At 58.3% G+C, this 15,704-nt stretch overlaps 1 protein-coding gene across 2 annotated transcripts in view; it reads right to left on the bottom strand.

Moving 5' to 3' along the window:
- Positions 1-9,084, bottom strand: part of ALDH1L1 (aldehyde dehydrogenase 1 family member L1) — a 47,327-nt gene extending 38,243 nt beyond the window's left edge. For both annotated transcript variants that reach the window (XM_031471095.2, XM_031471096.2), the window contains exons 1-5: positions 9,026-9,084; positions 4,913-5,064; positions 3,070-3,304; positions 2,153-2,318; positions 354-455 (exon numbers count right to left, since the gene is read on the bottom strand). In XM_031471095.2, the coding sequence (XP_031326955.2) occupies positions 354-455; positions 2,153-2,318; positions 3,070-3,304; positions 4,913-5,039 (630 nt within the window). In that variant the 5' untranslated portion in view covers positions 5,040-5,064; positions 9,026-9,084. The remainder of the gene's footprint in view (positions 1-353; positions 456-2,152; positions 2,319-3,069; positions 3,305-4,912; positions 5,065-9,025) is intronic.
- Positions 9,085-15,704: the final 6,620 nt, after the last annotated feature.

Below are 15,704 nucleotides of genomic sequence, written 5' to 3'. Positions count from 1 at the left end.
CCTCAGCTGCAGGGCTCACTAGGCCCCCATGCAGCACCCCATCAGCCCTGAGCCCTCTGCTCCCTCACTGTGACAGCTCCGAGGAACTGGATTCCCTCTTAGAGACTCCCAGCAGCACTGATTTTTCACACCCTCCCCCAAGTCTTCCCCCGGGGGCCCTGCCTGCCTCTTCCTAAAGGGGAACCGGGAAGAACCCAAACTGACCCCGTTCCCCACCTGTCCAGGTGCCACACGAGCCTGCTCACGCCTCCCGTGGGGGATGCTCGAATTTCAGGCCTTAAACCACCACGACCTGGCCGGCCACCCAGTGAGCCCCAGCCCCGCCCATGCACAGGGCGGGGCTCCGCACTCACCCTGGCTGTCTCCTTCTTCTGAATCCCCTCATAGGTGGCTCCGTCCTCAGGCTGAGGGAGTCTGGGGGCTTTGCCCTCAGCAATGAGCCTCACGGCCTGAACCTGGGGAGACCCGTTCGTTGGCGTCCCCAGCATTAGAACCCTGCCCTAACTCCCAGCCCCTGGGTTCACATTGTCTGGACCCAGCCCCACACTGACCAGACCTGCCTGGCACCATGCCTGGCACCCAGCGGGCACTCAAGGAATATCTGCTGCATGAGCAGGTGGGGTCACCCCGAATCTAACTGCAACCTGAGCAATGAGTACGCAACCCCGCCCTCCCCCAACACAAGGCCCCGGAAGGCTGTGCAAACTGAAGCCCTGTGCGGTGCTAGCCCAAACGAGCCTCCACATTTTTGTCCAAAAGCTCCCCGCCTTTTAAGGAGGATGGACCCTGAGCCCCGTGATGGACGTGGAGGTCCCAAGCCAAGCAGGGGAGCAGTTTGTCACAGGAAAGAGGAAGGTTGCGAGCGAAGGAATCAGGAGAAAATGGGAAGACAGCCGAGGAACTCTGCCCCGCTGTGAGGGAGGAGGGGGTTGGGGGGGCCCCCAGAGATGCCAAGACTGAGAAACCAGGGGAGGTCAGAAACGCGCACGGCAGGACTGCCCGGGGGAACTTCTGTGGTGATGGCCGTGGACCACTGTCCAGTTCAGAGGCTGCTGGGCCTACGCGGTTACTTGGGACCTAAAATGCAGCCAGTGAGCTCGGTGGCCTCGATCTTTAATTAAATCCACTTAAATTAGTGTAAGAGCACGTGTGACTGGCGGCTGCCTACTGGGGGTGCGGCCCTGAAGGGTGCTTCTGTGGGGTGAGTCGCGTCAGACCTCTCGCAGGCCTGCTTGCTCACTCCTTGGTGAGCAGCTGGACCCTGGCCGGCAGACGCCGGGCCCAGGGCTGGGGCCGCTGGGCATTTGGGCGGCAGTCACCGCTGTGCTAGGAGCCGCCCTGCCTGACCCCTGTCCTGGCTGGCCTCCCCTGCTGGACCCCGGCGCCCCCAAACACACTGACCCCTAGGGGCCTGCACAACCTGCTCTGACATCAGCCCTCTGGGTCTGTCCCCCTCCCCCTGCCCCTCCCACGAGAACTCAGTCCAGTGACTACACCTGGGCAACCTGCTCCCCAGGCCACCGCCTCAACCACTCCCCCCTCACCTCGCCACCTCCTCCCCACGTAAGGAAGCACAGGACTGAGGCTGCCAATCAGAGCACTCCACCTTCCTGGCCAGTGATCAGCTCAGAGTGGTCACACGACCTAAAACTGGCCAATCAGAGTCTCCTCTGATTTTCTATTCATAAATTCTAGAAGAAAGAGGGGTTCTCTCCCCTGGAATCAAGGGGTGTAAACCTCGAGCCACCCGTGACTCTTTCCTCCCATTTAAGGGCAGCCAACCTGAGGATGAAGCTACCAAACAGAGAAAAATAGAGTCAGGGTGAAAAAAGAGAGATGGAATCCCATGTCACAGCTTGGTGACATGCCTGCCTTCCGTCTTCTCTCTTAAATGAGCCCAAAATGTCCGCTTTTGGCTGAAGCTTGTTGAGATGGCTTCCGACAGTAGTAGGCAAGAGTCCTGCCTAATACAACACATTATGTCCTAACCCTGCCTCCCTGAGACCCTGAAATGAGCGCTCTCCCCCTCCACATGCTGGAATTGGGGGAGCACATTCCTGTCCAGCTCTGCGGCAGCAGGCTGACCAAAAGAGGGTGCCAGGCTGGGGGGGCCACTGGGACACATGCCACACGGCCAGCCCCCAGCCCTCACCATCCCCTTGACGCCTTCGGGGAAGAGGAAGCGGTTGTACAGGGTAGTCACGGTGTCGTCCGGGAGGATCTCACACTCCTTCTGGAGCAAAAGGTCCCCAGTGTCCAGACCATCGTCCGCCCAGAAGATGGTAAACCCCCCTTTCTTGTCTCCATGAATGAGGGTCCTAGGAGCAGAAGAGTGAAAGGCTAAGTCCAGGAGGAAGGACCACGGAGAAGAGGCCCTGGGGGCTGCCCCTGTGGCCCACGACACCCTGGGACATGCCCCTTCCCTCCAGGGGAGGACCCACACCCGCTGTGGCATGAACGGGAAGGAAGACGGCACTTGCTGACGCCAGCTGTGTGCCAGGTGTTGTGCAAAAAGCCCTAATGCCTTGCGTGACTTTATCCTCCCAACCAGTATCACAGGCTTCGCCCGCCTTCCACAGACAAGGAGACTGAGGCCCGGAGAAGTGCAGAGACGTGACTGGGGGTCAGGGAGCCTGGATCCCAGCCAGGCCAGTCTGACTGCAAACCTGCTGTCTTTTCCCAGCTGGGATGTCTCCCTGCCCCGACCGCCCCTCCGAGCTCTCTAGCCACCAGCCTCAACACCGCCCATTGTCCCAAACCCTCCTATTCAGGCAAGTCTTCACTGTGTCTCGATCTCTTTCCAAGTGGGGGGCTGCTGAGAGCTCTGGCAGTGTGTGGGAGCCCTTAACCCGCTCTGTCTGGGTGACCCCGTTCCAGGATGGGAACACTTTGGGGTTCACTGTGGGACGCAGAGCGCGCGGCGAAGCCTGACCCCAGTTCTTGCTGACGATCGCACTACAGTCCACCATGTGGATGCCGTCTGGCAGCATGGCACAGACGCCCCAGAGAAGAGCTCTGGGCTGACGGAGGGGACAACTGGGGCAGGTGGGCGTCGTGGCCCTGTCTCACCAGTGGATGGCCGAGGCCCCTCGGTGCCGGGGGAGCAGACTCGGGTGGTAGATGATGGAGCCGTGGCGGGGAGCCCCAATGATCTCCATGGGGATGAACTGGCTACAGAAGGGCAGGACGTTGAGCTCGGCACCCAGAGCTTGGTACTTCGCCACCACATCGGGCAGAACCTGGCCCTTGGCCCGCCAGCGGGGGAACTTGAACACGGGCACTCCATCCTTCTCCGCCTTCAGGCCTGCGGGACAGCAGGTGAGAGTCCAGCCCTGCCCCGCACCCACGCACGCTCAGCGCCTCAGCCTCTCCAGCCCAGTGGCTCCTGCACCTCCTCTCCAGGCCTGTCCCTCCCAACATCCTTGCTGCCAGCGGGGCTCCTGGGCAGCAGAGGGGACAGGAACGGCTTTGCCTGGACTGCCCGCTACTGACCGCCAAGACTTCTGAGTGCCTCCCTCCCCTAGACCGTCTGACCAGCCTCACCTCTTCACCCCAGCGGCAGCGGTGCCTTCCCAGAGCAGCAGCTGAGTCCGTTTGGCATTTTCCCAACATCTGCAGAACTGTCCTCAAGACGGTACCCACCCCCTACCCCGACCCTGTGTCCCAGGTCCCACCTGCAGGGCCCCTCCCCGGCCCCAGCAGCAGCACACCCTGCTCGAAGGCCTGATTATGGTCCCCAGGCTTCCAAGGTTTTGAAGTTACAGCTTTTCCCCTCTGTCCCTGCCCCCACCTCCAACAGGTGGCAGCTGCCTCCTCCAGTCACCACCTGGCTCCTCAGAGCTCTCCTCGGCCCGCCCTCTCCTGTAGCCGTGAACACTTCCCTGTACTGGGTCTCTGCTAACATACCTGCTGATCTGCCCCCGAGGGACCTGACCCACTCCCTGGCCCCTCTGCCTCCGCGCCCCGTGTTCAGGGTGTCGAGGGAGGTGGACTGATGTGAGCAGACTGGGCTGTGCTTGCAGAAGCGGTCCCCACCATGACCAGGGACATCCGCAGGACATCCGAGGGCAGGTCAAGGAGCAGCCGCAGCCAGGCTCAGAGCTGGGTTCAGCAGTCGCTTAGTGGCCAGACTCAGTGGGTGGGGTCTAGAACAGCAGCCTGGCTGGCACTGGGGTGTGGCGGAGCCGAGCCGGTGGTCAGCCTGCACCGCTCCATCTGGAAGACTCTCTCTTCCTAATGAGCCGAGCCCTCGTGCCTGGCAGCCCGCAAGGCCCCTTTCCTAATCTGGCCCCACGTTCTGAGTCCATCAGGCCTGAGAAGGACCCACGAATGTCCCTGGAGGGTCTGTCTGTGGAGCCAAGGGCCCCTGCCTCCCGCCTTGCTGCTGAGCTTGCCAGCTCAGCAGTGCTTCTCCCAGAGAAGGAGGGTCAGCATCACTGGGAATGCATTGGAAATGCAGATTCTCAGGCCCCAGCCCTTCCCTGTAAGCAGAAACTCCCAGAGTAGGGGGTGGCGCGGGGGCCCGGCACTCTGCCTGACAGGCCCTCCCTGCGACAGGGGGCTGCAGCGCACACTCACATCTGAGGCTGTGGGCCCGCAGGGACCCCCACCTGGCAGCCCTTTCAGAGCCCAGGTGCGGGGGTCGGGGAAGCCTGGAGCGGCCACACTGCAGGGCCCTGGGAGCAGGCCCGGCTTCCCCACAGCCCTCTTCCATGACACAGACCCCATCCCACCATTCACTTTGTTCCAGAAAGCCCAGCAGCCAGTTGGCCCCTGAGCAGGGTCAGGGTGGACCACGTACAGCTGCTTCCATCCAGGGAGGCCCACGACCTCAGCACAGGGCCCCATGGGCTCCGCTCCCACCACCGCCCACCGGGCACCCCCGCTCTGTGCTCCTGAGCCACCCACTCACCCAGGGGGTCCGCCTTTCCGTCCTTGTCTGGCACAGTGAACACGCCCACGACCTCATGACCCTCCTCCCTCAGGTGAGAGTATACTTCCTGGCCGAACAGGCTCTGTCCGATCACTGCGATCTTCATGACAGCGGCGCTGGGTCAGGAATACCTGGGAAAGAAGGAGGCCTCGTGTCAGACAGGGCTCGCGGGCCTGGGCTGGGGTGGGGAGCTGCCCAGAGCCTCGCCCGCCAGCCCCGCCCCAGCCCCAGCCCACCTCCTGGCTCCCTGGACTGCCAGCCCCTGCAGGGAGATGGCCACGTCTCCTCTCCAGAGGGGGAGGTCCCCAGTGGTGGAATTTCAGACGCCACAGTGGTGAGTTGTCTGCGGTTGCAGACTTAGGGACTCCCTCCTGAAACCCCCTAAAATGGTGCTGAGTATCACGTGATACCCCTGGGTGTCACATCCTCTGAGCTGTATATAAGGGTATTTCTGTAACTAACCAGGTATGTGACCTCGGTGAAGTCACACCAGCCTCAGCCTCCTCACCTGTTGAGAGAGATGACCCCAAATGGCTTTCAGCCTGCAGGCTGGGCTTCCTCGAGCAGCAGGCAGGGGCCTGGGCCCGAATGATGCCCAGAGGACAGCCCGAGGACTGAAGGTGGGGGCAAGGGGGACGGGGTGCCACTGGACAGCCAAGAAGGAAGGTATATGAATGACACCCTCTGGACCTCGCAGTTCTCCGAAGTTCGGCCATTCATTCTCCGTGCCCGTAGCACTAAAGCCTGTTACCCACTTGATGTATTTCTTTTAATTATCTATTTATAAAAATATACATTTTTTGAAAATTTTACTGAATTTTATTACATGCTTTGGACACACAGAAAAGCGCACAAGTCATAAGCATGTGCTCCAGTGAACTTCCACACACTATGCACACCCCTGTACTCTGCACTCAGACAGAGAGGCACTCCAGAGGCCCACCTGAATGACAGGGAGAGGGGCGAGTAGACTCCACTTACAGAAACAGCGTCACACCGTGCGATGCTCTGTGGGCTGTCCGGGCGGCTGCGCCCTGGTACTGCACTGTGAGTGTGAGTAAGAATGTCCATCTGCCCTCTCTGCTACGGAGGGAAATGCCAGCTGCAGGCTGTCGCCCACGGGGCTGTGGTGAAGATCCGGGGCCTAGCTCCTGCTGAACGTAGGTACACGTTTCTTCTGGGTATGTACCCAGGAGTGGAATTCCCGGGTCGCAGGTGTGGAAATGCTCAGCCCTCACAGGCTCGGAGCTTCCAAAGTGGTGGTGCCAATTTCCATGTGCTCTGCCCTGCGGCCTCCTGCCCGCCCCCTTCACAGCCTTGCTAACGTGAACCAGGGCTGCCCTCCGGGGCTCACTGGCCAGTCCCTGACCACCGATGGAGGTGACCACCTCTTCGGTGGCACAGCCACTTGGATACCTTTATGTGGGGACTGCCTCTTCAAGTCTTTCGTCTATTTTTTCCACTGGGTGGTCTTTCCCTTGCTCATTTGCAGGAGGTTTTAGTTTGTTGGCTTTTGTTTTAAATAATCTAGACTACGAGTCCTTTGTCAGATGTAATTATGAAAAACGCCTCCCATTCTGTGACTGGCCTTTTCACTCTACGGTGTCTTTTAATGAAGACAGTTCTCATACTGTACTGAACAGTGCACTGTACCAAAGCCTCCCTTTATGCTGAGTGGGTTTTGTATTCTTGTAAAGGAATCTTTGCCTGCTCCAGGTTCACAGAGATGTTCTTTTTGCCTTCTAAAACCTTTATGGTTTGACAAAGGAGCAAAGGTAATACAACGGAGCGAAGACAGTCTTTTCAACAAGTGGCGCCAGGACAACTGGACATCCACATACAAAAGATGACTCTAGACACAGACCTACATCCTTCCCAAAATTAACTCAAAATCCATTGCAGACCTAAATGTAAAATGCAAATGTACAAAATTCTTAGAAGGTAACACAGGAGAAAACCTAGAGGACCTGGAGTATGTGGCGACTTTTTAGATACAACACCAGAGGCACAATTCATGAAAGAAAAAAATAAGCTGGACGTCACCAAGATTAAATGCTTCTGCAAAAGACATTGTCAAGTGAATGAGAATGATGGGGTGTGTGTGCACGCACACATGTGTGTGGTGTGTTTGTGTGCATGTGTGTGGGGTGCATGTGTGTGTGCGCGTGTGGGTGCATACGTGTGTGCATGTGTATGTGTGGTGTGTGCGTGTATGTGGTGCGTGTATGCGTGCATTTGTATATGTGTGTGGTGCACGTGTGTGTGGTGTGTGTATATGTGTGCAAGTGTCAGCTGGCTGAATAAAGGCCTGAATGGATTCACACAAATGTTAAAAGTCACTGGGTAGAGTTTTGGGGTTTGGAAGTCTTTTGATGACTGTAACTATCTTTTTCTAACTAGAATGTTGTTTTTCTATATTGAGCATCAATTTCTTGGAAAAATAAAAGGGGACAAAAGAGATCCTTTTGGAAGCAGGGAGGCAGGGTGGAGGAAGCCACTGTAGAGCTAGTGGGACAGGAGCACTAGGTGGGACGGTTCACCTTGACCTTTGGTGCCAGGACAATCAGGTGCCAGGAGGGGAGGAAAGGGAAGGGAGGAGACGCAGAGCCCCATGTGGGCCGAAGGCAGCCTCCCAGCCTCGGCCTCCTGCCTGAGTTGGCACCCTCGGTGCCCTTGGCCCAAGGTTCATGGGGATGCTGTGGGGCTGAGGTGGCAGCTGGGGGACCGTGAGGCTCCCTAGGCCTCCTGCCTGGCCAGCGGTGCTAAGCATGGCAGCAGCTGGGACCCTCTGTTCCACGCCATGTGCTGTGGTCATGGGGCCCGTGGGGGAAGGCAGTTCTAGCACGGGCAGAGGCTCCGTGGAGCTGGGCACCCAGCCACAAAAACGCCTGTTCCAGCTGCCCTCTGCTGGGCCCAGGGCTGACTCTTCTCCCACAGTCAGTCTTACCTGCTGGGCACCTGCTGGTGGGCACACTTGCCCTGGAGTCCCCGGTGGGGTCATGCTCCAACCGCAGTCTTTCCCACGGTTCTGGGCACAGGGGACAGGCCATGCTGCTGCTGCTCTGACCACCTGAGCCTCCAGGTGGCAATGGTTTCCCTCTCTAAGCCTCGATTTCTTTGTCTCCAAAAGAGATGGCACAGGCTTTTCTCCTAATGTGATGGGGAGGATGATGCCAGTATGTTCCCTTTGCACAGGGCCTCCAGGGCCCGATGTGGCACGCAATCTCACGTCTTTTTGAAGCAACCTTAGTGGGTCAGGCACTATGAGTTATTGCCCCTCCCAACTTCAGCCAAAGAAACTAAAATTCAGAGCTGAAGAAACTTGCCCTATTTCACGGAGAAGCGAGGGAGTGGGGAGAAAACACTGTCACCAGGTGCCAGGGCACAAGCCTCACCGCGCATCCAAGAATACTAGATTCTGTCTCTGCGCACCTGGAGGGCAGTCCTGCCTCCCCTAGGCAGGTGGCAGGTGAGGGGCCTGGGCAGATGACTAGGGACCTGGCTGTAAGGCACGACCCCAAAACCAGATGGTGGGGCCGGGCTGGGGCTCCGGGATCCCAGCTCCCCCAGCCCGGAAAGGGCCGCGGCAGGGGGCCTGGAGCTCTCCAATCACAAGAGGCCCTGGTGCCCGGCCCCGAGATTTGGCCAATCATGGGGCACCGTTGCCAGTTCCCAGAATGGGGTGAGGGACTTCGGAGGCAGGGGGACAGGCTGTCCGTCCGTCCGTCCGTCCGCCACGGGCCATCGCATCACCTCTGACTTGTCCCTGTCCCTCTCCGAACCTCAGTTTTCTCTTCTGTGAGCAGGCTGGTAACGCCCACCCGCCCCGCGGTGCAGGCTCCGGAAAGCGCCCCTCCCGTCCCCTGCCGGCCTGCGCTGCGCGATCTTCCGCGGTGTCGCCGGCCTGTGGCCCGAGGACCCCCGCCAGGCTGGCGCCTCGGCTGCCCCAAGGAGGACCCCCGACCCGGACCCCAGACGTAGGGTCCCCGCGGCGAGGCTCGCCCCTCAGGGGCTCCCGCAGGGAGCCCGGAGCCGGGAGCCCCGCGGGCTGGGGCAGCCTCCTGCCCGGGGCGCAGGGCAGCGGGCACTCACCACGCACGAGAGGAGGCGCAGGCGGCAGGGCCAGAGCGGGCTTCTGAGTCCGTTCAGGGTAGGTCCGGGAGGGCGCGGGCGGGGAGGTGGGCCCGGGCCCGCCCCCGCCAGTCCCGCGCCGCTGCCGGAGGGGAGGGGAGGGGACGGACGGAAAGTCACGCGGGTCCAGGCGGGGAGGGCGCTCCAGGGCTATGGACCCTTCCAGAATTCAGCGGGCTTTGAAAGGCCCCATGCTTGTTCCTGCAAGGCTGACCTGACAGGGCAAAGTCTCCCTGGGCCGGGTGGTCTCGCTCACCGCTCAGCAACTGTCTGCGGGCTGTGCATCCTCTTTCTCCAGGGAACCCCACTCGTACTTCAGGCGGCTCCCCTCAGATGCCACATCTGAAGGGAAGCGTTCCCAAGCTCGCACCCAGGAGGACAGACCCCTCCTCACACCACCGCAGAAGGGCTTTGGTTTTCCTTCAAGCACCCCCTACTCCCCAACTTCAGCTTTATTACTGCTTCTGGGAGTATCTGCTTGACTGTCTCGCCCACCAGAGCAGGAGGGCAAAGACTCTCGGTCCCCAGGAATCCCCAACACCCGATGTAGTGCCTTGTGCTAGCAGGTGTTCAGTAGAATTTCTGGAACAAACGGCTGAATGTGAGGAGCCTGGGGTGGGAAAGTCATGTGAGAAGAACTCTGAAGCTGGGGTGGAGAAGGCAGAATGACAGGTGACTCTGAAAGAACGGCTTGGAGGTGGACCCCCAGAAGGGCGTCAGGATGTCAGAGAAGAACGCATTGTCTTAGCCTGCGTGCTGAGAGGAGGGAAGTCTAAGCAGAAAATTGAGCAACACTGCCACCCGCAGTAACGTGAAAAGCAGAAAATACGCCGAGTGAATTGGGCCGTCTGGCAGAGGAAGTTTCCAGGCGGACTGTTGAAGGTGCCTCCTGGCTTCTTCTTGCTGCTTGAACTAAAATGTGAGAGAAGAGAGATGCTAAGCCAGAGGAGGGCTGTTAAACAAAAAGGAACCGGAACTTGCTGGTTTTGAAAGTTCCCAGCATCTCCAGATGTCAAACGATGCTAAAATGAACACACAGCTCTCAGGCGCAGGCGTGATTCAGGGCCCCACTAGGAAAAGATGATCTGAAGATGAAGCCCAGGGTGTGGCTGTAAGGCCCTTAGGAAAGTCCTCAAAAATGTCAAAAGTGGCACCTAGAGTATTCAGTTAAGCAGTGGGACTTTCAGAAAACTTAACGTTGTCATCCCGCAGAAGCCCAAGGTAGAGAAGGGTGTATCTCAGAGAAGTGAGTGGGTCTGCCAGGTGCTGAAAGGACTGAACCTCAGTAAGAGTCATAGAAGACACACAGAGTTTTTAAAAGAATTACATTGGCAAAAGCTTGGACTGAGAGGATCAGAGACAGTGCCAAGTGGAAAGAAACCTCTGGAACTGCCCCCTCCCGAGTTCTTCTGGCAAGAAGCAGTCTCAGTCCTTCACTTCATCTCTCTGAGCCTCACTGGGGCTCAGGGATTGTCTCCTGCAGCCCAGCCCTCTCCCCTCAGGAACGCCCACATTCACAGCACAGATCACACCCTTATATAATTTTCCATGTGCTTGTCTACTTCCTTCCACGATGGCCAGACTCCTGAGTGGGGGCACCGTGCACCCCAGAGCCCTGCACTGGGCCTGCTTCAGAAGAGAGCCCAGTGAGTGAGTGTGGATGGAGGACATGGCCAACAGAGAGAGCCTCTGCAGGCCCCTCGGGGCCAGGAGGACAGCGGGTGATTGCTCAGCCCTGTGCTGTGGGTGAGAGGATGGGGCTACTGCTTTAATCCAGGGGCAGCTGAGAGGGCCAGGCAGGCTCGAGCCACATGGGTGGGTGACCAGAATGACCTCTTTCTGTTGTGTAAGGATGATTCAGCTGTCCTTTGGGAGCTCGGTGGCTGGGTTACGCTGTGTGTGCTCATGCTGCAAGGGAAACATTAACTTGGCAGGGTCCGGGCCTCGGGAAATCAGAGAGCAGGCACGTGACCCAAACCGTCTTTTCCAACTTGGGGTGGCATTCCCTTTGCACCTCCTGTTCAGGTGCAAAGTGAGACTTCCCCTGCTTGCACCCACCTAGTGCCTCTCCCCCCGGGAACTGAGAAGGCAGTGTGGTTTTCCTCCCTGTCCCCCTGAAAGGGGCAGTGTGTGACTTCACCCACGCCTTCGTCAGCTGGGGCTGCTGTGGCAGGGCGCCACAAGCAGACACTTGCTGCTCACAGTTCAGGGGCCATAGGACTGAGGTCGGGGCGTCTGCAGGGCCGAGTGAGGGCCCTCTCTGGGCCACAGACTCCTTGCTGTGTCCTCACAGGGCAGAAGGGGCGAGGGAGCTCTGGGCTCCCTTTTATAAGGGCACTGATCCCCTTCATGGGGGCTCCACCCTCGCGACCTGATCACCTCCCAAAGGCCTCACCTCCTAAACCACCATCTTTGGGGTTAGGATCCAGCAAATGGATCTGGGGGATGAGATATTCGGACCACAGCATAGACAGAGGTCACGTATGAGTCAGCCTTAATACAGCTCCAGACTTTGAAACAGGGTCCATCCAAGGACCTGGGAATACAAACAAAAGTGTTTCTGGAGAGTGGGGCTGACGGGGGCAAAGTTCGCAGCTGTTCTCCTCTGAAGGAGACCCCTGACCCCCATGCTAAATCAAACCTTGGGGTGGTTTTGCATGTGTATCCCTGTGCCTGGGACAGAGCCTGCCCTGCAGGTGGCCCCCAGGAGCTCACTGCAGGGGAGGAAGTAAGAACTGGGGAGAGTTGGGTGCAGCCTTCCTCCTGGAATTGCTTGTAACCCCGGGGCAGGGGTAGCAGAAACCAAAGATGGGGACGTGCTGTGACCTGTGAGAGGGGGACATTAGGAGATGGGACCTGGGGTGTGTCAGGTCTCCTTGGGAGGATAAGGCCTGGCAGGACCAGCATGAGTTTAAATAGGAAAAAATGGGAAAGATTCAGGTGGGGAGTAGAGTAAGAATGAACGCAGGGGTGTGTGGGGGAGGGGAAGAGGCATGACCCCTGGGCAGCTGGCCCAGAGAAGCTGGGCTGGAATCTGCCTGCCCCTGCGTCTAGCGGTGGTCAGATGTGCTGTTTCACAGGCCAGGGCCACTGCAGAAGCACTTGGGCAGCTGACATTGGGTGGCTAAATTTCTATTTTGCAACATAAGAACATCTGGAAAAAAACATCAATTTCCTGGAATATTATTCAGGCTTAAAAAGGAAGGAACTCCTAACAGGCCGTGACACAGATGAACCTTGAGGACATTGTGCTCAGTGAAACAAGCCAGTCACAGAAGGACAGAGACGGTGTGATCTCACTTACAGCAGGTCCCTGGAGCAGTCACATCCAGAGACAGAAAGTAGACGGTGGGGGCCAGCGGCTGGGGAGGGGTGGGGAGTGAGAGGTTAGTGGGGACAGAGCTACAGTTTGGGAAGATGAGAGGTTCTAGAGATGATGGTGGTGACGGCTGCACAACAGTGTTATGTGCTTAATGTCACTGACCTGGACACTTAAAAATGGTTAAGATGGTAAATGTTGCGTTATTTTACCACAATTAATTTTTTTAAAAATCAGTCTCCTTTGGCTGTAATAATTTCATTAAAATGATCATTTAGCATTAAACATAGGAACGGTGTCCCTGTTGACAACTGTCCCGGCTCCCTGCTGGTCCTGGGCCTGGCATCCGGGAAGCACTGTCTGCGCTGGAGAACACGAGGTGGGGACCCCAGGAAGCGGGGGACCAGTGAGGACACCGTGCTCGTCGGAGGGCACGCGGGCAGGGCCTGGGGGTCCGAGGGCTTGCGGGTGGGGCCCGGGGCCAGGGCGGCAGCTGTCACCACCTCTGGGCCCTAGGGGTGGGGAGGGGCCTGGAGCATTTTCCACCCCCAGAGGAGGGCTGTGTATGCAGAGCAGGGACCTGGGCCAGGACGCAGCGGCCACAAGGGGGACCGGGCACGAAATGCCCACCCCGCCCGCCTCCTCTTGTCCATCTCCTTCCAGGACCCTCTGCCGGTTGGGAAGAGGCCAGTGGATGCCTTTCCAGGTCTGAATCCAGAGCAGCCAGGGAAGGAGCACGGACCTAGGGAGCCCGGGGGCCTGGTCAGGAGAGACCCACCCACGCTCAGTGGGGCAGATGTCACTCAGCACCAGAGGAGAGGAGAGTGCAGACCAGAAACGGCGAGGGCCCCAGAGCTGAGTAGCGGACAGGAAGCCGACGCCACCTGTAGGCCAGGTGGACAAGGGGAGACAAGGTCACCGGTGCCACACCCAGCGCACACGCTTCCTCCTGCCTGGACCACTGTGTGCGGCCTGTGCTGTGGCCTCAGGGCGGTCACATACCTGGTTGCCAAGACTCTCGCCCCCTCTGCTCCACACCGCGGAGCTGAGGTTGGAGTCACCCAGCAGAGAAAGAACTGAGCAGAGGGCCGCGTGGGAACGGGGACTGGCAGGGCTGCCCCGGGGGTCAAGGAGACGCAGCCCCTCCCGAGATGCTGCCTGACCAGCTCACCCTCTTCCCATCCCCCACCAGGGCTTCATGGTGCCTGAACAAACTGACAGGCACTTGCTGGCAAGGGAGCCTGAGAACGCTGCTCTCTGAGGCCAGGCCCCTGCAATACAGGGCAGCGGGGAGGGCGAGGCACCAGGCTCCGTCTGCCCATGAGCACCCACCGCTGTGGAGAAGCTGGGCGGGGAGCGCGTGTGCGCATCAGGCCTGGGACCACCTCGCTGAGCACTGGGTCTGGGGGACGGGAGCCGAGCCAGCCTTGGGGGTGAGGAGCCCGAGCGTGCGGACTTGGGGACAAGCGTCTGCCTGTGAGGGGAGGTAGGGAGCAGGCAGGGTGGCAGAAAGACCCGCAGGTGGGGAAGAGGTTTCTAATGAGAGAGGCTAAGGTGTGCAAAAAGTCAGTGGAAAGGATTCAGCTGAGAAGGAAAAGGTGCATAAAAGAAAGAGGAGAATTAGCGTCCGTGGTTCCTGCCAATGTGGGGAGGGAAGGCATCTAAACACAGAGTCAGAGAGGCCTTCGATGCCACGTGGCCAAAGGGACAAGGGCAGGGAAGCAAGACGGACAATGGATGGTGATGGGTGACAACGGATGCCCGGGTGGGTGGATGGACGACGGATGGATGATGACTGACAGATGGATGCCTGGGTGGGTGGATGGATGGGTGGAATGGTGGATTTCCTTTATCAGTGTTTCCTGTTGGTACAGGACGGTAGATCTCACCTTATGGCTTTCTTTCTCTCTCCAAGCACCATCTGCTGAGGTGGGATGAAGGAAAGGGGGTTGATCTGAGAAAGTTCAAGTAGCCTGGGTAGCGCTGAAGGCTCATGCAAGATTGGTGTAGGACCGCTCTGTACTGACTTGAGATCCCGTCTCAGCAGCCCCAGGCTACTCAAAGGTCAGGCTTGAGGCAAAGGAAACAGGTCTTTGGCTTTATCCAAAGCTGGCAATTCTCCCAGACGGTTTCAGTGAAAAGCAAAGGGCAGCAGTAAACCTTAGAGTCTGAGCTGGGCGAGTAAAGTGCTGATGGGCAGGGGGATTGCAGAGGTCCGTGAGCTAGGGGCCCCTCCTGGCCTGCGAGTGGTCACTCAGGAGCAACTGGACCGGAGGCGCCCCGAGAGGACGGGGGACAGAGGGTGGGAGGGGCCGCCTGAAGCAGTGGTCCTGGGGGTGGAGGGCCCCAGGTGACCGCTGTTCCAAGGGAGGGCCTGTTTGAGGCTGGCATTTGGAGCTACACATTTTTGTCTTCTCTCCAATTGACACCTGCCTGTTCTGGGCCAGCAACCACCCTGTTTAACTGCAGAAATTTTCTTGCTTTATTTTGCAATTTATTATATTAAAAATGAATTGCACATCCTGTGATCCAGCCTTTCTGCTCCCAGATATTTCACCCAAGAGGAAAAAAAAACACATCCACACACAGACTTGTGGAGTCTTCACAGCACCTTACTCATCGTAGCCAAGAAAAGGACACCCTCCAAGGGCCACCAGTTGAAGGAAGAGTAGACAAGCCGTGGGAGAGTTTCCCAGTGGACACTACGTCCCCCCAGAAAGGAAGGCCTGCACGCAGCAACGTGGGGCTAAGTGAAGGGAGCCTGTCTCCAGGGAGCACAGGGCGCCACTTAGGGGACATCTGGGATCAGATGGAACCAGCCTGTGGTGACAAGTCAGACAGTGGCTGATGGGGTGGAGGGACTGACTGAAAAGGGGCACCAGGAAACCTTCTAGAAAAACGGAAATGTCCCCACAGCAAAGAGTGGTGGCTGCACAGGTCATGCAACTGTCAGACTCACTAAAGTGCACACAGAACTTGCGTTCTGTCTGCACAGAAGTTACATGAAGGCTGGAACTAACCACAGAATGAAGGTGCTCAGCATAAAACGGAAAACCATACAAACATGGATAAATAAAAAGCTGAAAATCCCCCCACAGCCCCCTGGACGTCCCTGAGGTACTGACGTCTGTTTTATAGAACTGGAGTCGTATCTCAGCTCGCTGCTCTGCAGAGCCTTCCTCAAGTAAACATGCGTCACCAATGCCCCTAAAAGTCAGCAGACAGGGCTCTAATTGAGCTTCTCACGGAGCAGTTTCATGGAACCCGTGTCTTTGTTGTCACTTAGGGCCCCCGTCGAGCCCTTAACACGCTGACCCCAGA

This window comes from Camelus dromedarius, chromosome 17 (genome assembly GCF_036321535.1).
Source record: "Camelus dromedarius isolate mCamDro1 chromosome 17, mCamDro1.pat, whole genome shotgun sequence".
Classification (NCBI taxonomy): Eukaryota; Metazoa; Chordata; class Mammalia; order Artiodactyla; family Camelidae; genus Camelus; species Camelus dromedarius.
The sequence above is the reverse complement of the archived record's forward strand: the minus strand, read 5'-3'. Positions and strand labels throughout refer to the sequence as shown.